At 38.6% G+C, this 24,902-nt stretch overlaps 1 protein-coding gene across 2 annotated transcripts in view; it reads right to left on the bottom strand.

The window, feature by feature from the left end:
* Positions 1–24,902, bottom strand: part of BAZ1A (bromodomain adjacent to zinc finger domain 1A) — a 65,246-nt gene that overhangs the window by 3,972 nt on the left and 36,372 nt on the right. For both annotated transcript variants that reach the window (XM_080395124.1, XM_080395125.1), the window contains 13 exons: positions 24,435–24,581; positions 21,951–22,046; positions 21,597–21,821; positions 20,765–20,930; positions 20,380–20,493; positions 19,060–19,184; positions 16,873–17,481; positions 13,901–14,064; positions 13,561–13,715; positions 11,070–11,218; positions 3,027–3,274; positions 2,682–2,908; positions 1,058–1,530 (listed from right to left, as the gene is read on the bottom strand). In XM_080395124.1, the coding sequence (XP_080251250.1) occupies positions 1,058–1,530; positions 2,682–2,908; positions 3,027–3,274; positions 11,070–11,218; positions 13,561–13,715; positions 13,901–14,064; positions 16,873–17,481; positions 19,060–19,184; positions 20,380–20,493; positions 20,765–20,930; positions 21,597–21,821; positions 21,951–22,046; positions 24,435–24,581 (2,898 nt within the window). The remainder of the gene's footprint in view (positions 1–1,057; positions 1,531–2,681; positions 2,909–3,026; positions 3,275–11,069; positions 11,219–13,560; positions 13,716–13,900; positions 14,065–16,872; positions 17,482–19,059; positions 19,185–20,379; positions 20,494–20,764; positions 20,931–21,596; positions 21,822–21,950; positions 22,047–24,434; positions 24,582–24,902) is intronic.

Below are 24,902 nucleotides of genomic sequence, written 5' to 3'. Positions count from 1 at the left end.
ATTAAAAAAAAATTAAAAAAACCAAAATACCATTATTCTTGTATACTAAAATTGCAGTTTCAGGGCACAACTCATGTACTTTGGCTTCGGGTATTGACTATTCTACAGCCTTGTTATTAACCACTAAATGTCTCTCTTGCCACACAAAATACTAAGTACCAGGACTTAGCTGAGTTCCTCCTCCATTCTCCTTCATTGCATTAATTTTGGAAAGGATTTTTTCACCGATTTCAATTTTTAAACGATTTGTTAAACACTTAAAAGAAAAGCTCTATTAGAGAAAAACAGAATAAGCTGCCTGCTCATAACTTTTACTTCCACAAAACCTCTATTCACAGTGGTTTTATCTGCTTTCAAGAGTAGTCAGCAGGGTGGTTAGAGGATAAGCCCAGAAACTCCCAACGGTGAAGGACAGAAATGGTGCAGAATGCAAGGCTGCCACGCTGGAGTGCGAGCTCTTTTACATTCTTCAGTCTCACACTGGGTCCTTTATGTTTTTCAAAGGTTATTGTAGCTTTCCAAGTATTTCCCTACCATCACATACTTGGTATTAACTTAACTGGCAAGGACACGGTTAGCCCTGTACCAGATAAATGACGTTTTTCTTCTGGTAGTAATTTCTTGTTGTACGTGTATATTCCGAATTTCACTACCTTGTCTACTTCTGTGTTCCTCACTGTTTAACTCTTCAGTAAAACAAACCCATAAAAGCTCTAAGTAAACATCTGCATTTGTATGGGTTAAGGCGTAATTATCACTTTCACATTCTCTATCCACTTACTAGCAGTTGCTCCATAATTTGTGTGAATATGAAACTTCGAATATGGATAGGCTAAACCTCCTCAGCAAATTCAGTATTTGTTCTTTAGATGACAATTTTTTTATTTTTCTATTTAAGGTTCACTTCTATCACCGCAAAAGAAGGGAACTGTCTTGCTGGAAGCGGTAAAAATGCCTTCAACCCTTCACTTCTAGTCTCCCTGCTCTACCACACAAATACTTTAGCAAGAAACAGAACACGGTTTTCATCCTGGACAAACACATGTATTTCTCTGACCTGTGGATTGTCGTTTCCTGCCTCTTCTCTTGGGCTCAGTAACAGGAAGAGCAAGCTTAGGGTACTTCCTAAGCCGTTCACCCGAGTCTGTGGTATCAACAATTCTAAATCCAAGCGAATTGGAAGGGCTGTTTTCCAGTGTGTTATCAACACTCTTTCTTCCTCTTCGTCGTCTTCGAGGACTGAGCAATTCCACAAATACATCTGCTTGTAATGAACTTTGGCTCTGACGAGTGGTCCGGCTGTTAAGTCTTAAAGAAGGCTTTGTCACTGATGGAGGGGCTGATTTTACCTTTCTTAAACCCCTTCTGGTAACTTTAGATGAAGATTCAGTTTGCTTAGACGCGTTTTGCTGACTCCGAGAAGTGTATCTTGCCTGACGCTGGCTGTTCTGGCTTGAGAATGGATTGTTGAGTTTGGCTGCTCTCATTTTTAATGGAAACTTGACCTGGGGTCTTCCTTGCTTTGATGGGCTATAAAAAGTGAACAATTATGTTTATTTATCCCAAAATTCCACTCCTATCTTTTCCCCTCAGTTTTCTAATTCAGCATTTAAAAACGCAACCGTTGGGTTGGGCTGGTAAGCAGCTGGCTTTCAAGCTGATGCAGCCATCCAATTACCGTTATCTTAAAGATTGCTCTGAAGTCTCTTAATCAAATATTATGTGGAGCAAATACGTTAAAAGAAATGCTCAGAATTCTGATTCCCCCTTGCAGCTTGTGCAATACAAATGCATTAACTGGATTTTTGAACAGTATTATAAGCTACATAAGTAAACTGCAGTTCTAAAACATTAATTATAAAAGTTATGCTCTAGTCGTTGTTTATAACTAATGCTCAAGACTGTCCTTCCATTATAGGAGAGCAGGAAGATCCCAGAGATAAATTTACTTCTCAAGGAGACGTGAGTTCTCTCTAACTACTGAGCCCCAATGGTCAGAGCTGCACATAATCTTGCTTCAGTCGATTCAAAAGACGGTACCAAAAAGAAGAAAAATACTCTGAGATTAGGAACGTTTCCTTCAACTTTTATGCTCCTGGCATGTGTATCAAATTCATCACTTTACTGAAATTATCACATTGGATTATTTAGTAGTTTGGGTTTGGGGTTTTTTTGTTTGGTCTTGGCAGGGGGTTTCTCGGCATGTCTGTTTTGTTTTGTTTTAAACAGTTACTGCAAAGTCCTCAAGCCCTCCCAAGCCACGTAGGCTCTAGGGAAGACAAGGTCATCCATCAATGTTCCGGTGTTTACTGTATGCAGCTAGTCCTCCAAAATCCAGAACTGGCCAAAACCAACTCCAGGTTTTCTCCAGAAAATTTTTAGTGTGGAGAGAGTTTTAAACAGTATATTTAAACACTAGCTGTACAGAACGGCAATTCTGATGGCCATCTCTCACCCATACATCCAAGGCTGGAATTTCCATCCTGAAAAGTGAGTCTCAGTTCCGTGGCCCTAACTTTTGTTAGTATTAAGCCCATTAGCAAGAGCCAAATTCATAACAAGCTGCCAATTTTTAAAACAAGCATCTTCAGACTGGATTTTCAAGATTATGCAAACGATGACTGTACCTAATATCAAGATGGTATTTCAGTAGGAAGCATCTTTAACAGATGCTTATTTACCTTATTTCTTCTTCCTCTTGAAATTCATCCTCGTCATCTTGCTCTTCTTCATAATGCTCTTCCTCACTTTGTCCCATTTCATCGTAGTTTGCCTCTCCTTCCCCCTCTCCCAGATGTTCAGCAGTGTCTTCATCACTTTCCACAGAAGGTCTCTGTCTGGAGGAGAGGCGTCTAGAGCGCTGTTTTGGTCGGCACTCTGGACAAAACCAGTCTCCCTCAGGAATGACCTAGGAACAGAAAAAAGAAAAAAAAAGCAACCACAAAGCAAGCATTAGCAATATGCAATTAAGTCAAAAGAAATACTCAAGTTTGGTGTGAAAAGGAAGCACTTTCTTCCTCAGGTACCTTCAGCTTGGGCCGGATACAGTAAGTATGATAGCCTCGATCGCAGCCATCACACAGCACCATGCTTTCTGCATCGCCTTTCTTTCGACAAACTTTACAGCGAGCATTGAGGATGGACTTTGACCAGATGACACTTCGATCCAACGTAGACAGATGAAGGAAGACTTGGGACAGGCTGGTAGAAGAAAGAAGTGACTCTCTCCAGCGATCCAAAACTGTTTTATAGGACCGTCCACCATCACTGGCATCTTCCATTAAAGAAGGGGATTAAAAAAAATAATAAAAAAAAAAATCAAGCTTCTTTTTCAAACATCCAGGTTATTCTAGAGTATGAGGTAAGGCTCTGACTTTCAAACAGATAGCAGTAATAAACTGAGATAATATTGTAACCTTTGTCTTATCTCTTCAACATTTGAGTATTTCCTCCTCAGTTTCCAAGCTGCTGAAGCTGTAGGATTTTACTCTTCAATAACAATTCAACTTAGAACTTGCACATACACAGGACACGAGTAAGACAAAAGTCTCACCGAGATATCAACCTGGAAACCTAACGATTTGATTCAATTTATAGGGTATAAATGGAGATTACTTAAGATAAAAAAATAGAAATATCACACTCCAGATTTACTTTCCCTTGTATGTACATTTTGAAATCTCAAACTATTTACATTTAAAGAAAGCACCTGGCATTAGGCAGAGACTTGCTGGCAAAACAACTTAAAAGGGCTCTTCTCACCTGCACTTGCCCCGGTGTAGCCTAGCAGACAATCTTTTGGCCCTCTTCCCACGCCTCAGTGCCTTTTTTTCCTGCCCTGCACTCTGCCTTCACAAGAACCTGCACGTCTGGGTGGTTAACCAGAGCAGATGACTGGTCTGGTTGAAATATAACTATTTTCTTGATATTTTATAAGCAACGTAGCATACCAAGTAAGACCTGAGATCCTAATTTAGTTAGAAATAAATGGCAGGGGCAGGGGTGAGAAATTATGTTGTATTTTCAAACATGTTTGGTTTGCAATCCAGGCCGCAGCCGCGCAAATATAGATGCAGAATAGCGAGGGGGGTGGTACCCAACGGGAATGAGCAGCTGGGAATTACAGAAGCAAACGGGCTGTTTGAGGAGCTAGAGAAACAAGGAGGTATAAATGATACCCTGCGCTGCTGCTGCTCAGCAGAAAGGGAATTCCTTTATGACTGTTGAAAGCTATTTCTTGCATTCTGAAACAAGGTTGGAAGAAGAGACATTATAGTAGTACTTTTGATTAAGGAAACGTCCACAGATTTCCCTTCTAAAAGTGACAGTCCAGTTATTACTGTGTAATGTCTAGCTGATTAATGATGCACTCCGGTATAAAATGCCACCTTGCCTGCTGCAGTAGTCACAGCGGGCACAGGAATGGCCTATGGTCCACCTGCCTGTCAAATCATTTTTCTTGAGCAATAGGAAGAGAAAATACCTAGTAACAAACAATATAAAAGGACAAAAATGAGACCAATTGCTCTCCTGGGCAAGGCCTTCGTGCCTTCTCATCAGCTGGCTGCCAGAATTTGCCTAATCTTGCATACATTTGCATTAGCAGCAAGCAGCATAAGAGAGGGGATGGGAGAAGGCAGAGGATAAACAGGCAACACAGCTTCATAAATAAAACACAGCCACTCCTGAACTGCAAATACAAATCTGAATTTCCTAAGATTTCCTTACTTTGTCCTTAGGTTTCCTGTCTCAAATTCAGTCTTACCAAGGGTGGCGAACAAGGGTCTTTTCACAGTACTGCAGTATATCTCTAAATGTATTTGTTAACATTCAGTAAGAAAAGTTAAAACCATTTGTCAGGACACTAACCTAACGTGAGACTCACTTCAGTTCTGCTGCAGATTTCTACTATAATTCTGGCAAAGATGCTTTATCTTAAGCATATATATAGTTTGGCAAGCATTTATTTTGCTCCCAGTGGCAGCTTGAGCATTATTGCTTTTTTTTGGTGGTTATTTTTAGCCTGGATTGGTTCACCAATATAGTTCATCACACAACACAACAAACATTTGCACTGCAGAACTGCAGTTGCAATATAGAGATAGAAATTACTGACCACGACCTGCTTCAGCACATCCTGCTGCTGAAAGAAACACGCTAAATGACACCTGCTGTTTCAGATCCCAATTTGTAAAGTAAGAACACTACTTTTTTCTTCCGTCATCTTTCTCATTTATATTGTTAACTTGGAAAGAGAAACGGCCTCTTCCTTTGTGTCTGAGCAGCTCTACATTGCGCAGTGGGATACCCCTCTGTCAGCTAAGCCCTCCAAGCCTTGCTACAATGCAAATGAAGTTGTTTGACAGATCTATGCACTCATCTATCAATAGCTAATTGAGTTCAGGGAAGGGTTTTCCATTTTAGTATTTCTAGAAAGGATATGCAGTTGCACAATGCTGCAAAGTCTCAAAAAAACCCAGGGGCATTAAAAAGAGGGAGGGAGGCCGGGAGGATTATGTGAACTTACAGATTTCTGTCCCAAAGTGATAAAAAGAAAATACAGTTCTATCTCTGGTTGCAGAAAGCTTACCAAACAAAAAAAATAATTTTTTGGTTACATCTTTGAGCTGTATTTGTTTTACTACCCATGTTTAAACCTTTAGCTTCAATATTGCAATTCTTTCAATGTAAGGAACTGGCTAGAAAATTATTAAAGCAGAAAAACCAAATCCAAACCAACCAACCAAAAAAAAACCCTTATGAAATATTCAATACTTCCTAATTCTTCGCAATATAAGTAACATTTAAAATTTACTACCTCTCTGTCTAGTCTTGCCTTCCACTCTTCCTCTTTTTATCCACCCAGTGGTTCCTTTTATTATTTTCTGCATTGCCTAACATTAAACTCAAAGTTATTTCAAATACCTTTTTGAAGCGTGGTGGATTATTTTTTAATTAATTTTTATAGTCCATACTTGTGTAGTCTAAAAATGTAACTAGAACAGCAGTTCCCCAACATGTGCATGTGGAAAATATAGGTAGGGAAGGGGAAGAAAATAGCACGCACGGAGGAATTGCACATTACAGGATTTGCTTTGACTCCCGCTGCAAACAGGTAGCTTAAACTGAAAGCTCTTAACCCTAACCCTCCCTTACCTTTCCACCCACCTCTGGTACAAATGGCTATAGGAGCAGCTTGCTGACCGCGGGTTTCTCTCTCAAACAACTTGTCTGGTCTATGCTACCGCAAACCTCCTCACATCTCAGAAATACAGCCAGTTTATGGGCACGGTTCTCAAGGACCAAGAGAACTAGCTCCTCTGTTGATGTGGAACTACATACTAAAGGTATTTTTGTGCAGGAGTGTTCTTGTGTATTAAAATGATGAAATTACTCTCCCAGGAAGCAAAAGCCATAGTAAACCTCATCTGCTCAAAATGCAGGGCAGCTTCTTTGACTGACTTCTCTGAAGAGTAAAAAATTCTTCCTCAAAAAAACCAGCCCACTTCCACCTTTCCTGCCTCTGCTCATGAAACTCCACAGGGAAGTTAACAAAAGCACAAGAACAAAGCATGCATATATACTAATGCTATCCCAGTCCACTGCTAGAAGATGTTCACTGCTATTATGAGGACAATTTTAAGCAGAGAAGGAAATAACTTTGGGAGCAAAAGAAACAAAAATAATAAAAATCTAGAAAGAAAGGAATAGAATAAAGACAAACAAAAAGCCGTGAAAAGGCTGGATTTTTTGCACAAGTTAAAAAGGAGGTAAATGGTTCCCTGTATTAGTCCCAAAGGTGCTCCCATGAATTAGAAGCTAACCTTTCGTATGGAAATCTGAAGGATACTTAAAAGTTCTGCACCAGTGCAGAAGGCAAGGGTTTTGTGGCTGCTTCACTGAACTCCAGGGCAACGAAATCACTTCATTTTATACCTCAGTTTTGACATCTACGAAATAGGAATGATGAGACCTACTTCTCGTTTGCAAAGCGTTTTGAAACTTAAGGAAAAGTAAATTATACCAAAAAGAAGAAAAATTAAAAAAAATTTAAAAATTGCTTGTATTTCTTTCCCCTCAAACATATTACTCATATTTGAGAAGCAGCACTTCAGAGTTTCCATCAAACAGCTATTTAAAAAACATGGGGGGTGTGTGTGAAGCTTTGACATCTTAACTCAGAATTTTTGCAGGAAAAACGTGTACTGCAAGCTGCACCCCTCTTTTTGTGATGCTCTCTAAATATTACCTTGGACTGGACTGTGGACTGAAACAAGAAAAAACAAATTTTCATAACTAGAGTATAATGGAAGGATTTCTAACAACAAATAGTAATTAAGAAGTGCATACAATTCAAGTCATGTTACATTTAATCACCAGACCACAGAAGATCAGCAACCATCTAGCAACTCTGCAAGGCAGAGGGTGCCGTTTCTGGGGTTTCTAGATCTTTTGCATTGCTATCTTCTGTGTCAGTCCTTTCTTGCTCTTCCACTTGAATATTTGGTATGCACCTCAACTCTAAACTTATCAGAATCACCAGCAAAGCTCTTGGCAGCCTGATAGAGCCCTGGAACAAAAACGGAGCAGAGGAGCAGCTGGTCTTTTTATTGCTGTGCTGGGTCCCCTTTGTCTGCTCTGCACCCTGGAGGCCACCGGGATAAACTTGCCAGTGACTACAGTGAATTTCACGGCGCTGTCTTTAGCACTAGAAGCTGTAAATAGAGCGAAAACTAAAAATTGTTAAGTATGGCTCCATTCCATAATAGGAATAGAGCACAGGGAGGGGGCAGAGGAGAGGGAAAAAATACCTCTCTCTAGTGGAGGCAACAACTGAAATAATGACAAAGCACGTTCAGTTTGGTTTAAAGCAGAAATGCAGGGGTACTCTTTTTTTACTGAAAGCGTTCCCCTGTACAGCTACCAAAACAGAATTCCAAGCACTTGCTCAACTTTCAGTGTTTTTACTTCAGTGGTAAATAAATCAGCCTAAAAAGTTGGGTTTTTCAGGTTTAACACTGGAAATAGATTGCAGGCATTTTGTCTAGGGAATGGTTCTATGAAAAAGTTGGAGCAGCTATTAAAAAAGCTCCTGCTAGAAAAAACCCAAGTGTACAGATACAATGATCTGTAAAAGAACAGGCAAACAAAAAACCCACAAACCAAAGCCCAGTAGTTACAACCCAAAAGCTAATTTCTATCATCAGAGTACTGTAGACCACTTCCTAGAGGGGTCAGTCCAAGAGGCCATCACAGTTCCGTATGCAAGGCAGTCTCCAAGAAAGAAGCAGTGTCCACTTCTTATTAAAAGGTTTATTAACACTACTAACACCTCCTTGTCAAGCTAAGGAAAGAACTTTGCCTGTTATATCTACGCAGGTTGCAAACTAAGAAACAGAACTTGCTGTGTGTGATAGCACGCAAAGGCATCCCCAAGTTTCCGACTGGGAGCTTATGCTGCATATAAGATTATGCAAACTTTACACTCTGTTTTCTTAAAACATTTCTGAAACACTGAAGAGTTATATGCAGAAAGGGCTGCGTCCAGAATTGCTGCTTGACCTCTCAACTGCTTGAGTTTGCCAGATGCCTCTCAAATACACAGGTTTCCTTGACACTTTGCAGTAGGAACTTCTGGACACGATCGGAAGGTGCAAAGTTGGAGCACCTTTCATATAATTAATTGCCTACTGGTCAGAAAATCATCAGTGAATAGGCATGTGTTTTAAGCTTTCTTTACTACGCAGCCACTCAAAGTCGTGGCTTCTCCAAGAGCTCTCTAGTGACAAAACTAAAACCTTGCCTTCATTCAGACTTGTCTCCTGCTAAAAGCAGCCCATTACGCAACTGAAAACACGAGACACTTGGCACCAAAGGTAAAGCAAGGAAGAGGGAACCTGACACTGTTGCTTAATGGTTAGGGCTCTAAGCCAGAGCGGAGACACCTGGGATCCTTCCTACTCCCTCAGCTATGTAGGTTATTCTGCACATTAATCTTACAGCAGTACCATTTTTCAGAGCAGAAGATACACACAGGCACAGCATGGTAAACAAACATAAGCAATTTAAGACATGCGAATCACTTTGCTTTCCCTATATGCTTAGGCTGTGTGACAAAAAGTATCTGAAGGAAAACAGGATTCCCAAGTTAAAAACAAACAAGAAACCCCACCATCATTCAAAAGATCAGTGAAAAACACGAACCATCCTTAGATTACGGCAAAGTTGGGACCACTGGAAAAAGACACAGGAGGATTGCTAAAAAACTTTCTTTCCAGTACTTCAGGGATACTTTTCTTCTTTTAGTCCTTTTCACTTAAGTCAGGGTACCCGATCTATGGCCATAACCTACTAATAGGCATGTTTTTACCCTTAGGGGCACATGGGCACACCATGGTAAACTCACAGCTGTCAGCAAGATGCTCTTGCCAAAATACTCTCAGAAAAAATTTGGAAACCGAGGCCTATACTGCACAACGTATTTACAACCTGCACATGCAGAGTAAATATGACAAACGCTAGTCCCATGCACATGTTGTAAATCTAGCCATATAGCAAGAAATAAGCCGTTACAAGCTTGGTGTGGAAAAGGCAGACATACTTTTGTTGATCAGACACTTAGCCGAGTAAAGCTTTTAAACAGCTGCAGTTTAAGCTACTCCTGTGTTCTCCCCTTTCATCTCAATCATTTGCTGCACTTCCCTCTTCCAGAGGTCATTGCACTGACAACGATTGCGGAAGGGAACCCGTGCTTGCGTGTCAGTCTGGCAAAAATCTAGTTCAAACTCATCTTCAGTGGCAACTGATATCCAGCCACCAGACTCCACGCAGGAGCAGCCAAAATGCAGAAACAGTTTTAGTCTGACTGTGCCATGGGGCACTAACATCTAGTGTTAATACACCAAACCCCGCACTTCCATATTAAACTACTGAGTAAAATCTGCCAGAGCCTAAGGATTTCGTATGCAGTCATTATCGGTGAAGCATATGGATTGAACGGGACGTATAGCATAGCAGTTCATGCTCTGGAGGACCCCAGCACGCGCTGCGCTGGTAAGCCATGCTGCACTCCTGCGGGTGAGAAGTAAAGCAGTCTGGCTGAGCATGGTTTGCCCTCAGTGCAGCACCCAGAAGGGAAGCTTGGCTGAGACAAGCTGCCGAGACAACTGCCTAGGGAAGGAGGAACCACCTTCACCCAGTTCTCCCAAGACAAAATGCCAGTTTTGAATTGCAAAAGGATCCTAAGGAATCCACATCTGAGGGAGCACTAGAAAACAAGGCGAGACTTAATGCACTCTGGATCCCCTCTCACCCTTGGAGCATGTCAGAGGAATTCAAGGAAGAAACATGTGATAAAGTCAAGCTATAACCGTGCTTTGGTATAGATTTTTCTTGTAACCTTTTGTTTCCAAGTTTTACAGCATAAGCGCAAAACCCGAGGATCTGAAAACTTCCAACGTAAATCTTTACTATACTTTACTGTAAATATTGTTATTTGCGAACAAGGTGATCCGCATGAATCAGGCCTATATTGCTTTCACAGGAACAGTATAAAAAAGAGCATACATTTTTACAACTTAAAAAACATGCAGAAAAAACTTATTGCATGATACCTTGGCCTCGACAGTAATGCTGAATTACAGAGTATTTCCCCAGAAAGCTCACTCATTTCTGCCTAAGAGTACAACCTGTCTCCCTGTGCTTAGTAGGGCCACATAAACAAGAGCACTGCAATGATCCAGGTTAAATAGGCATGTATTTAAGAGTTAAATATGCTGTTACCTAATTAACACATGCAATTGAGGGCATGCAGAATAAGAAAAATATTAGTATTTCCTCACGATCCATGGCCTTGTGAACTGACTATCTAATTTTTTTTAATTTTACAGTGGTACATAGCAAGAGGTTAGTTATTTGTCCTTTTCCTCAACACATCCCCCTAAAACCACCCAGCCTTACAAAAGAAGCAAGTGGGTTTGGGGTAAGGGTTTTCTGGGGTGTGTGTGTTTGGCTGTTACAAAATCTTACACAAAATTAAGAGACATACAGTTTCAATTCTGAAAGCTTACCAAGAGGTGCTTTGAGAAACCTGCGCTCAATTCCTTGCTCGATTTGAAGCAGTGCGGATGCCAAGTAGTGGACCACATTATTGACTGGCTGAGGAGTACTTGTACTCGTTGATGCAGCACTTGGAGCTTCAGTTTTTAACCCAACGAGTCTAGAATAGAAATGTATTAAATTATTTTTATTTTTTTAAAACATACTGAGAATTTAACACCATAGATATTTGTACAGGTCTGCATCCACAGTATCTTTTTATTTTCACTTTGTTTATATGCATGGACTATGGACATGAACAAATCACACAGGTGTGATTAGTTATCCCAGTTCTTCTTAATCTAGATAAATCATCTTTAGGTAACAGTTATCTAAACTTCAAGAAGTGTGGATGACAAATTTCAATGCAATTATTACGATTTCCAGAAGATTTGATGGAACACCTGTCAGCAAGTTTATGAAGAGATTTCTGTGAAAAGTATAGTCCCAATAACTCTTCAGTGAGAACACTTCCAGTGGTGGTGTAGCCTTTTAGGATACTTCCATCTGCAGAAGTTCAACTAGAACTATCTCCATATTTAATAAGATTTTTTTAGAAGAAAATAAATGAAATAAAACCAGAAAATAATTTTTTAATGTTAAATCAAGAATTGTTAACTTGTATGTTCTCATCCGTGAAGGGTTTTTCTAAAATACTAACTCTTCCTGTGAAAGGGGGGCAGGCAGAGAAGGGTAAGTTTCCAATAAAACAGCTGCCTTTGACCGAAGACTAAGTAATCATTTCAGTGCAGAGCATCTTCCTGAACCACATACATTAAGTATAGTGTAGGAAAGCAACTCACACTAATGAAAATAAAATTCAATTTCTACTTGGAGTATACATATATATATATGTATAAAAAAACTAATTAAGACTGTCTGGATTCTGCTTTATTCTGGTGAATGAGCAATGCTTTTGGTTGTCCCTGTTCTTTTTTTTCCACACTTAAAAGGTGTTCATTACATTTTGCAGTCACACACATTTTGAGAGCCTGAAAGCAAACAGAAAAAAGCTGCATAGTTATTTACATTTCACTAGTCAGACTCCAAGGTCTTAATGAGATGTCACTCGCTCTGAGGTGGATAAAAAGCCCAGCATCAAAAGCAATCTGTCACATGATTTCAGAATCCCATAGTCTGTTTTAATATGCAAGACTTTATTAGAGTAGACTTTATTCAGAAACTGTGATGGAGTCAGTATCAAATGGAAAAAAATAATAATGAAGCAACAAGCTTCTGCAGTTGAACTAAGAGCTGGCAACGGAGCAAGTGCCCAAGGTAACTGGAGACAGATAAATTTTAGCTTAATTAAAACAGCAGAATATTTCTATGTTGTGGTTTTCAGAGAGCAAATGTCTCTAAATTGTGTCATTAACATAAAGAAGGATGACCTTATCCATTTTGCACACAACTAAGTAACTCTGATCCAAAGAGCAGTCTTACATGACAATACTAATTCAGCAAACTAAGATAAGAAGGGAAAAAACCTTGAAGAACTTTGAATTCCTACATCTAACACAGCATTCAAGAGTCCAGCCTTTCATATAAGTCTTAATTGTACAAAACCTCACAGAATGCATAAGCAGTCTGACAGTACAATGGTCACTTCCAATGAAATTTTTTCCTGTGATATTTCAACATTCACATCCTATGAAGACATATAATTTTATATTTATTAAAGGTAAGTCTTTATATACACTGAAAAGAACGTAACTTCTGAGAATTACTTATTAGAAATCTTCAGTTTCTAGTCTGACTTAGAACAAACACTGATATCCTGCAGAATCCCACATCTGTGCAAACATTTGTTTTAAAAAAATCCAAAACCCTGCAACAGCATATGATTTGACATTTCCTCTGTTCTACGACATTGCAGCTTGCTTTACAGAAGGATTTCATAAAGTTACAAAATTATATCTGTGTTTTGCTGCAGTGCTAAAGGTTAATCCAGACCACAGCCTGTTGCACTGATGGTTCTTACTGTGACTCATTAAGAGGCACACTGGCCAGTTCAACCAGCAATTTGTTACTATTACCATTTTCCCTTTTAAGCACTCCTACTCTTTCCACAACATGTGTTTTGTGGGGTGTTTTGGTTTTGGATTTTTTTTTTTTGCCCTTCTGGAAAAAAAACCAGAAATTGCCAGATTAACTTTTCTCAGAGTTTAAAAAAAAAAAGATTTAAAAATGCATTCACATATTCCTTATTTGATAATTAACTACACTGCTCAAAGTGAATGTTATCTGAACAGTAGTAGTTGTAAAAATTGGTGTCTCAAGTCTTGTATGGTAATAGAATAGTTTAGAAAATATAAACCAATGCAAAAATCTCACTTTTTATAACTCAGATCTTAAATACTATTGCAAAGAATTTGACAGTAAAAAAAATTCTGAAGGTTAAAAAACCAGAGCACTGCTATAAAACTCACTGGAAAGAGCCATTATTTAAACCATAGTTCTTACCTGTCTTTCACAATAAACTTATCCTGATCATCTGTTTCCATTTCTTCAGATTCTTCATTCACAGTTTTGATTATACCATTTTCTTTGTTTTCATCATTCAGAAACTCATACCGCCCATGTTCTAAAGCTGCTCTCCAAGACTGTCTGTCTGTAACCTGAAGCAAACATAGAAATCTGAAGTTTCTGAAGAATCAAAGGCCACAAACTTTTAGTGCCCATTACTGTCTACACTCAATTTAATTATGCTTTCAGTAACACGCATAGCATGCAAGAGTTCTCATTTAAGTTACAGACTCGACGGCACCACCACGCTCTTAGGTATTCTACAATTCACAAATACCTTAATAGCCCCCAATGTTCCTTGGTAGATCCTGTCTTCAATGTCCAAAAGAAAGTCTCTAAGTCTCAGTTCAAGCTGCTTCTCTGCAGATACGTGAGATCCATCGTGGGCATTCTGCATCCTTCCCCGTCCTGAAGGAGGTCTGATGTCACTTTGAGGTTTGTCTGCAAGAACACCAAGTAACTTTGTGTTAGTGGACTTTGCTCCTTAAAGTAGCTGCCGGTGGAGGGAACAAAACTAGTACAGGGCATAACAAGCTAAACACACAGGGAGGTGCAAAACTCCCTGTAGTGACAGGTGCCAACACCAGCACCTCCACGCCAACTCAGGCATCTGATCCAACCAAGTGGAGCATACTTTTAAGGCAAGACCTATAGACTAGAATCCACTCATCCCAACGCACAGTATGAGAAATCCTTGCTAATTCAGAAATCATTATTTTGTCTTAAAATGCTTTCTAAAGTAGTAGATACTCAACAACTCTCTGCTACAAGTGCATGGAGAAAAAGAAGAGTCACATTTCTAGTATTTTTCATACTTAATATGTCCCTAACACTACAGAACTCCTCAGTTTTCTTTCCTGCATGGATCTTTATCATGGCAACACTGAAAACAAGCATGTGAAACTAACAATCACATAAACTAACATAACAATATATAATCCCTTTTAAAAATCTTACTTCAAAACAAAAAAAACCAGATGAAGATAAGATGACACAGGCACAAACTAGACGACTGTGTCCTCTAATTAAAGGCAGGGAAAAAAGGAACAAGACAGCAAGGTAATTTATGAAAAAGAAGGGAAGACCTGATGATGGGCTGTCAAGCAAAAACGTCTTCATAAGAGAACTCAAAAATCATACAAAAGCTCAAAAGCCACAGGAAAGAACTGAAAGTACGCCCAGATCCTAAATTACTGCTTGCAAATCTGCACAGGTGGTAAATGTTTCTGTTCCCAGGATTTAACTTAAATCCTATGAGTACAGTGACGAAAAGGTAGATGCAAGAGCTTAGAGATACTCAAAAAATACCATAAAGCTATTGTTAAGGAAGCACAGGATGAATTTCTAAGACACTCTCAATTGCAGGAACAACTCCCTCTAACTAAAAGTAACTATGCAAATATTCTCAAAACATATACTAGCATACTGTGATGTCTGGATGTGGGAAACACACTTTCCAACTTAAAAGAAGGAATGAGATTTTCTTCTTTCGCAGAACTGAAAGAGCAGCAACGGCCTTGCAAATAATTGATGAGGGAATGGATACTGGAATAAAATCAAGTAATAGCACATATGATTTTATTTCCACGCTCTTCTGAGTGGAATTGGAAAAAGGGAGAGGGGTGGTCTATAGTACAAGAGAATCACAGAGCACTTGTAGTACAAGTCGTATGAGTGAAGGCAGCAGGGCAGCCGCTGGAGTCCACAGCGGTACAGCTCCCTCCGAAGTACAGCTACACATGGCCACTTCGCACTGCGTGTCACACAGAGGTAGCAGCACTGGTATTGAACCACCGCATTTGAATTTTCTTGGTCTCTATTAAAGTAAAGTTCAAAGCTTTTTTTGTTAAAAAAAAATTAAATCGATGTTATTCTACAATTCTAAAAGAAAAAAGATCTCCGACTGTGGAAATCAAGTTGCTTCGGGACAGAAAGCAACACACAAAACACAGATAAAGGTGCAGCAACCAGGAAAATAAGGAACCATACACACTAACATATCAGGAAGTGGTATTTTCTCACCAAAAACCCATAAACATAGCCATAAGGCCTCCAAAAGAAGTAATTAGTATACAGAAATTGTGTCCTGTGGTAGTTTCCACCAAAAGAAATGATAGATCAGTTATGAATTTAGTAGTATCTGACGTGTTTGCTGCATGTTCTGGCCTACTCTCTCCAGTAAAACAGAACTCAGCTCTGCTGTGAATAATTCTCCCTTGTCCCACTACAGATAAGCTGAAATCCTCATGACAATTTGGCATAATTAAAAACAAAATGCAATTTCTTAAACATTACCCTAGGGAGTTTCATTCTGGTAACATCCTCTACCCACCAACGCATCACAAACAGCCGGATGCAAGCTTATGTAAGCAGAACATTATCAGTGATTTGAGCTAACACATTGCCAATAAATGGCAAAATATTTAGCTAGGAGAACAGGGGAAACCCCCTAAATCCTAGGTCTATGATGGTTTTAAGTACACTCCTACATTTTAAACCCATAAAAAAAATAATACTGCTCTGCAGGTGTCTCCTCCTCCTGTAACAAGCATCTGCCAAAAGAGGAAGAAAAAAAAAAAAAAAAGTGTGATATCACAGAATCCACTGCACTGATGTTAAGCCACATAACAACCAACACAGCTACACTATTTTCCTCCCAAAGGTTTTAGTGTGACCCTGCAATATGCCATCATTCCTTTGTTCACAATAGCCCAGTAAAGGCTTCTGAACAATTTCATGCATTATCACGTTATGAACAAATACATCCTACTCAGAAATCAAGGTATTAGCAATTGCCTCCCTTTGCAATGTTTCTGTCTCCAGTGTCATAATTTCTGTTTGCTTTTATCATACGGGAAATGAGGACATCAGATGATCAATACTATGATTTACCTTTAGCAGATACTAATCTTTATTCTCCAGTTAATCTTCTCCCAAAGCTCAAATTACTTCCTGAAGACGTTTGTTTAAAAGCCAATCCCTTTTTACTAAGCAGTGAGATAACAGAAAAATTACTGCTTTTTTTAGCATAAACCACAAGAAAATAGCAAAAAATCCATCAAGAAAAAACAAAGGTAAAAAAAAAGAAGAAAGGAAAAGACCAAACCTATTTTCCATAGAGTGAAACAATGCTTCAGAAAAATTCTTATTTCTTTGGAATTAGAATTAAATGAGAACTAGAGCTTTCTAGAATATTATATAGTGTTAACAGATGTGGAAGCAAATTAAGACCAGGAACCTTTCATTTACCTGGAATATGGAATTTTTCCACAGGAAAACTGCTTAGTTGTTCATATATTCTACTCTTCTCTTGTAAAAGAGTTTCTTTTAAGGCACTCTCCCTATGTCCTCGGGAATTGAGAGCCTCCAGAAGTTGGTCCAGTTGTTCCCGAGAATTGTAAAAGCACCAACGGTTTGGTTTATATACTGGCCTTGGCACCTCTACAACAACACTGGTATGTGAATCTTGGTCAATATTGGAGGTAGATTCAGAAGATTTCAAAGACTCTCCAGTTTTACTGAATACCTGAGGTTCATTTGTGCAAGACTGTACACTATTCTGAAAGGAAGAGGTTCGAGGCAACAACATGTCTTCTGTAAGACCAGAATAGTCCTCTTCTATAAACAATCCAGGAACAGAGGGGAAAATCCAGTAGCGTCGGTACAGACGGTCACGACCTAACGGGGTGATATTTGTGCAGGCTGTTGCATTCTGAATTTTTTCTAACAGTTCCTTCTCTTTCTTTTGTTGCTCCTGTTTTAAAGCTTCTTCGTCTTCAGCAGTAAGAGGTTCGCTCTTTTCACAAGTAGTTTCTTCTTGTCTTGTAAATTCTTTATATCCATTTTGCCCTCTCCTTCCTAAAAGTTAAAGGAAGAAGTATGACAGCAATATGTTTATAAATTCTTTCTTTAACCAAAAAACTCGGGTAAAGGGCAGGTTTTGGTTCTGTCCTTTTCCAATTATCTCGACTTACACTGTCAAAGACTATCAGCTCAGTCAAGAAACAATACTAGTTTTATTAAAGAAAAACTCAAGTGATTAACACCCTTCCCTCGATAAAGGGGTAGCCATCTTCAGTGTACCTTCACTTTGCAGAAACTAGAGCAAGTCTCATTTGCTGACACTGTCATTTTTAACACCACTAAAAACAAACCAAAATTTTACGAACTTAGAAGTATGTTACGGAAGTACCTTACCCTGCTAAAGTAAAAATCTAGCAAATTCATTATTGAATACAAACTATGTTTTCAGCTTAATTTATCATACTCAAAATGATCAACTTAAACCCCTCAAAGACCTCCAGCAAGACCAGAATCCCTATGTAAGAGCTTTAATTGCAAACTTAGTTACGTTATCAATTACTGTTTATTTTAAATTATATATAAACTACTTCTTTTCCCCCTCAACTTGTACCAACTGAAACTACTCCCGTTCACATCTTAGTTTACTAAAGAATCAGGTCCTGATAGTCATCTAGAAAAGTACATCCTGTTGTTGACACACGCAACAGTGCAAGATGCTGTCAGCACTCAATTTCTACTGATATCCAGCATGACCTTCAGTTTCTCCAGTTATAGGAATTGTGTGCCCTCCAGTTACCATGTCTGAAACATGGGCATTTGAGAAACTTGAAATTCCGTTTAAAATCTCATTGCTTTGCCATCACAGAGCTACAGTAAACAAGTTTACAAGTTTTGTACCCGTGTGCAACCTTAAGCCCACAAGGATCCAGGACTTCCATTGGCACGGATGCTAGCACAAAGCCTTCACGGGAGAAAGGCACAGATGAGCTAGCAGCCCAAAGCCATCAGCAATTCATCCTCCTGTGGTGGTATCTACGTTTAGTTACTAAGAGCAGGCTATGCCATTTATTGCACCACAGCTCCTACAAGCATATAGCTGAGGAAACTAACTCTGAGGCTGTCTGGTTGCATTCTTGTATAGAAGGCATGCTGCTGCTTTAACAAAGCCAAACTAAACCCAACCACTCAATGTAACGTTTTCTTTTAAAAAAACATGGTGTTTTTGCAGCTTCCTAATAAAAGGAAGCAAACCCACAATATACCCTTGTAGATGAGACTCCTACAACTCCACGAACACACTACTCGTAAATGCAATGGTTTGTCAGGCAACAACCTGGGTTTTTTTAGACAAAAAGAGGAATCTAAACAGCAAGCATGGAAGACAAGAAGAAACAGTGTGAAAGAATGTACAGCTGACCACTACAACTGCACCAGGCCAGCTCAATGTGCTGAGTAGCCCATTATGATCATGTTCGAGTGTGGAGTGTTTTTCTTCCCTTCTCCTTTAAGAAAACTACAGGAAAGATCGATACTTCACGAAAATTTACTGTAAACCCCAATAACTTCCTGGGTGCATGCAGGCTTGTGTGTGTGCACATATGTACACAAATGAACAAACAATTGCAGCATTACCTCTTCCTCGCCTTTTGTTTGGTCCCAGCTCTTCTTCATCCTCTGTCACTGTGTCCATGTCTTGCTCTTTACGTTCAATTTCTTTGCTCTCCGTACTTGTATCAAGGTCCTCCCGTTCCTCCTCCCTAACACAATAAAATAAACGAGAGGTGACTGACCAACCATGTATTAAGAGCTGAATGGAATGAAAAAAATACACATTGGAATATGGCATCTTCAACACAAACAGTATTTTCCTCTCAGGAGTACTTAAGCTAGTAAAAGACCTGTAAGGCTTTTTACAAATAAAAAAGGTAAGTTGCAGAATATATTAAAACCCAGAAGAAACTGTAAATGGGAAGTTCCATATTAAAGATTGAAACCTGGTCTTTGGAATTCACTCCTTCATTTGAGTAGCATTATTATCATCAGATCCTTTTTGGAGACATCTTAGGGTAGTTCTACTGACCTGTATTTTTTTTCATGACTAAAAAAATAAAAATGTTTCCTCATCATAATGTATGCCACTTTATAAAATGCTTATTACACGTTTTTTCCCTCACCTAGAAAATGTAAATTAAAAACCTACAGAACTACATGCAACCATTACAGTGTAACTTTTTTTTCCCCACAATTATAGTTTCAAAAACATAGCACAGATCTGTCTTTGGCTCATGCTCACCTTTTGCAAGCAGATTTGTTTAACTAACTCCCTTCCTCAAGCAGGTAAAGATATAGTGTTTGTATATACTCTTTGCCTTTTTTTTTTTTTCCTGGAATCACACAGAGCTACATGTGCATGAACCTTACCACCTACAACCATACAGTTTTATTAATAAAAAAAAAAACCCTTGATTTTATGGAAATCACCTGGGATAAAACAGAATTTTTTTAAAAATTGTTATTAAGTTTGATTCACGATCTGTTATATGAGGTCAGTATTATCTACCTCACATCAGGCTAATTCCTCAAATTAGAAAAACTGTAATGGTCTATTATGAAGACGTTCATAGATATGAAATCAATGCACGACAAAAAGTAAGGCAGAAAACCCCAAACTAGACTTTGCAAGTTTCTCTTGTCAGTAGGTAAAAATGTCAAGCTTTCAACAGAGTTCTGAATATAATAAAAATTGATTTCAAAAATAAAATCACTTTCATAAAGTAATTCTAGAACACTAGGAAGAAAAATAAAATCAACATTAAGGGCTATATACTTAAGATATACCTTCGTACATTATAGTCCAGTCAATGAAAAAAATACACAGATAAGGTCTGGCCACATAAATTAAAAGTATGCATCACAGTATCATATGTATCACAGTAATACCAGGTATCATACCCAACAGATACTTCTACAGCAGGATTTCTTTGCTCCTCTTCCTTCAGCTTTTCTTGTTTCTCTTTCATTTTTAACTCTTGTTCTTTTAACCTTTCTTCTTTTCTCTTACGTATCCTAATAGTGAGAGAGATACAGAAAACCAGTTGCAATTAGTCTAGTATCTGACCTAGACACATCTTTTCTCTTTTATACTATTGCATCATCTAAAATTAACAGTAATGTAGGAAAGCACAACGTTTAGCCCAATGAAATTCACTCCTGTCTAGGGTCTCAAGAAACCAGCATACAACACAAGCATCACTATTGTTTCTCTCATGCCTTTTGCAACTGAGGAATTAATCTAATTTGTAGCAACAAAATTTGGCCTTCCATATCCTAGTTTTACCTTGCCGCTGCCGCCTCTCGTTCTTTGCGATGCTGTTCTGCCTTTAATTCTCTGAACTCCTGTTTTGCCTGTCGTAACACATCAACGGAGTCCTCAATGAAGTCTCGAGTGGAGACGAGAGTAAGAAGTTTCCCACAGAGGGCATGAAGGATCTTCATCTTTTCTCCTAATAAAATTCAGACCAATATTTATATTTCATTATACAACTGATAAATAATCCTTACTCTTAAACGGTCCAGACTGAAGACTCACTCGAGAAAAAGTGAAAGTCAAAAATTTGTAGTGCACCAGCTGCACTCACAAAGAGGCATTTCCTGAAATTCCTGCTTTGCTCTGAGACGTGAACCTTTATTTTTAATTTATTAACATTTAGCACCACAGGAAGAACTGAAATGCAATATTATAGTCAAAAGAGAGATACAGGAACAGTAGATAGTAATTTAGTAATTTTTTTTCCTCCATTTCCAAATAACAACCAAAAGACCCAAACCACAACAACAATAAAATCAGGGGCCAAATCAAACACTCAGATGCTTCTCCGAGAGATCCCCTTTTGCAAGTAAAACTAGCATTTTTTAAAATGGAACGTATGGGGAAAAAGCTACTCAGAAGTAATGACAAGAGATTGCAGAGCTAGGCATTATCTGGTGGGACCTGCTTGTGGGGGCCTAAGCACAGGGGGTGGGCGTTGGTATAGCTGATCTCCAAAGGTCCTTTCCAACCTAAATTATTCTATGATACGGTGAATTTTGACCATAATTGATCTGAAGCGGTTACAAAACTGATCGCTTGAGCAATCTAATCATCCCATACATTTATTGTCTTTTATTACCTGGCAACAAATCATAGACTGAGGTACTTGAAAGTTTCTTCAAGAGACCAGGGTTACTTAATCTCAGCTCCATGCAAGCATCATCAGTAGCATCAAACCCTCCTCGTTTCTGGTAACGGTATTTTGCGTTTGCTGATGTTACATCAGCGCCTGACGCTAGAATGTGAAGTCTGAGAATCTCAGAAAGAGTGCAGCTATCAAGATCCAAGTTTTTCAGATTGCAGCCTACAGTTGAGAAGAATGAACAGTTATTTTATGTAGACATTTAAACATACATAAATATCAAAAATTTGCTTTAAAATACCAAGTAAAATAAGAACAGTAACAAAACAAAGAAGTGAAACCCACACATACCCTGATGTAACTGGGGCCATGCAGCTGCCAAAGTTGCAACTGCAGACAGTGCAGATTTTGTGGGGTCTGCATCTTCATCCAAAGCCTCTGTTAAATCTTTAAGGAAATAAACACTTTATTCTAGTGCAAATTAAAACTTGTACTGTGGAGGGGAGGAAAGCAAGCTATTTTTCAAAAGCTGCAGTCAAAGCAAAAAGAGGGCCGATAGTTACAAAAGCATCAATATACTCAAAACTCAATTCAACATCCAAATTAGAAGTTTACATAACTTTAAATGCAACTAAAAATCCAACTAAAAGCTAAGGACATGCACCACATGCTATACACTGTTCTCCCTATAAGCTGTTACAGCAACCACAATGCACAAAACATGCACAACGGCAACATGAGAGGCAGCAAAACCAAATCCATAAACACGCTTGAAAGCGAAAACAAGTAACAATGCAAGAACACTTGTATTTTGTTCCCTCAAATGAGCTGTTATTTCCTATCATAACTTTGCTTTTAGGAAAGACCATCTGAACCAATCACACATTTTGATACTGGTTATCACCATTCAGCATGTACTTTTGATCTGTAACTTGGATATAGCCTTACTGTTCTGCACAAATACAATTACTAAGGCATTACAGAGAAACCATATTTCACCAAAACAAGCATCTGCACTTAATAAGGAACATCACACATTAGCAAACTGACCAGGAAAGCAAGGCAGCGAGAGGCAGAAACAGCAAAATTCCTATTTCTTAGCCAAAAGTTTCCTTAGCACTTACAGGTATTTCTCCAGAGGGTTGGTCGAATTTTTTTCAGCGTTGTATGCTGTTTCAACAATTCCACTTTGTTCAAGTCCAAATCATTAAGCAGTTACAGAGTCACCAAGTCAATAAAGAGCCACAAATCCAAACTAAGACTACATAAAAAGCAAATCCACAACAGAGTCTTGCATGATAACTGACATTTAAAAACTGTCACCTGGACATTACAAAGTTCACCTCTGTACCTCCCCTCTTGCTGTAATCTGTATAACACTGTTTGAGAAAGAACTTGACACAGAAAAATCTCACACCCATGGTGTTTTCTGTTGCAGGAACACTGCCTGTACAGAATTCAAGTGAGCAAATGTGCTGACTACTACTAGTTTGGTTAGTCAGGATTACAAACCTGAGATCACATAATTATTTCATGGGAATGAAGATGTCTAAACAAGAGTGACAAGAAACTGAAGTCCCAAGGCAAGTAAAAGATAATAGATGAAGTGCCTTTCCCACAGCTCTGCTAAACCAGAAACGAAATGGCAGGGTTTTTTGCAGTTGGTGGCCCCACATCATCAAATTAAAATGTGAAAGTTTATTACCTTTTTTCTGACCAGTCCTATGAATAATAAAGAATCTAATCAACTCTTCTATGATTACCTGATAATGGAGTCCTTGCTCACATTGCCGAAGCAATGCTCTCAGTAGTTAAAAAGATACAGCTTAACTGCTAATTTCAACAGTAATTAAAATAGTCTAAATTTGTTAACACAGTATCAAATCTGTAACTTTATTCAGTTAACAAGAGCAGCCTCTATTGCTGAAGATAACACACATGTTTATATAAAAGACATTTTATAGATTGGACATTAACCTTAATCATAAGTATAGGCATCTCACACATGGTGGTCTTAAGGGGGCACCACAGGATTCACAGATTCATTTGACCTCAAACAGGGAGTGCTCTTAAGTTCCTATCTACCTCTAATGAAATAAAGACTAGCAGGAAGAGTCAAAGCTTCTCCTTTAACTAGTTAGCAAGTTTGGCAGTCTATAAACGCAGGACCATGTAAGTTTGGAACAAAGCCGGCACCTCCTTCTGATCAGTGGTTAGTGTGTACCAAATGCCTTTGAAAACATGGGCAACTTCAGCCTTAGAGTGAAGACCAAAAGCAGAGTGACTTTGAGATCCTTTACTGGAAAAAGAGACGTTGTAGTATCTAGGAGCTGTGGATGCATACTTCTAAGTCTTCAAGGACAATGAATACTGAATTCTCTGTTACAGCTATGCTGGGGAGTTTTAGTTTTTCATCTTGTTAGGTCCAGAATTCTTTTTTTACAGCTACAGTTAAAGACCTTTGAGAAGACTTAAGAAAATGCCTTTTCCTGACCCTCAGGAGAAACATCTAACCATGCTGAAGGAAGAGGAGGAAGGTGAAAACAAGTTCCCCTTGCCTCCAAAACACAAGCAGTGCTGTTAAAAGCTTATTATGCTTCGCTGGATACAATTGTAGTAAGAATGAGCTCGCTTTTTCTCCATTTCCCCCAGATCCCACCCTCTCTGCTCAGTTTAAAGCTTTAATTTCAGATAAAAGAGAAAAAGCAAGACCATTTACATACAATATCCACACATAATAAGACAAGGTTAAACAAAGGAATGCCATAAATCATGCAGTTTAAAGTTAATTCCAGTGGAATTTCAGTTTTTCAGCAGTAAAATTAAGGATCTGACCTTTGGTCTCAGCATCAGCTATTTGATCTTTGGCCACTTCCTCTTCCTCTTCGGCCATTGCCTGAAAGATGGCAGTCAGGAAGAAAAACAGCAATTCACACAGTGGGCCTTCAGTGTCATTTCCTACAAGAGCTTCCTCTAAAACTTCTGTGAATAAAGTTTAAGAAGCGTCACTTTTGCCGCAAAGCTGGAAAATGATTATGTACTGAAGAATGAAAACATTTTTTTTCCCGTCAGGTATTATAATCAAGTTACTTTTCCATAATTTACTGCAAATATTCCTAAGGTGATCATATCAGAGAGAGTGCTGACAAAACAACGTTATTTACTATATAACTGCAACAGTGAAGTACAAGTAGACATTTTAATAAACAGATTAACAGCTTCTACATTGAAATTAATTTTGATTTTATAAACACTGCAGGAGTTGACTAAGAAAACTGGATTTATATGCACTTGTAAGCACTG

The sequence above is a fragment of the Falco punctatus genome (genome assembly GCF_963210335.1).
Source record: "Falco punctatus genome assembly, chromosome: 7".
Taxonomy (NCBI): domain Eukaryota; kingdom Metazoa; phylum Chordata; class Aves; order Falconiformes; family Falconidae; genus Falco; species Falco punctatus.
Note: the sequence above shows the minus strand (reverse complement) of the source record. Positions and strands in the feature narration are given on the sequence as shown.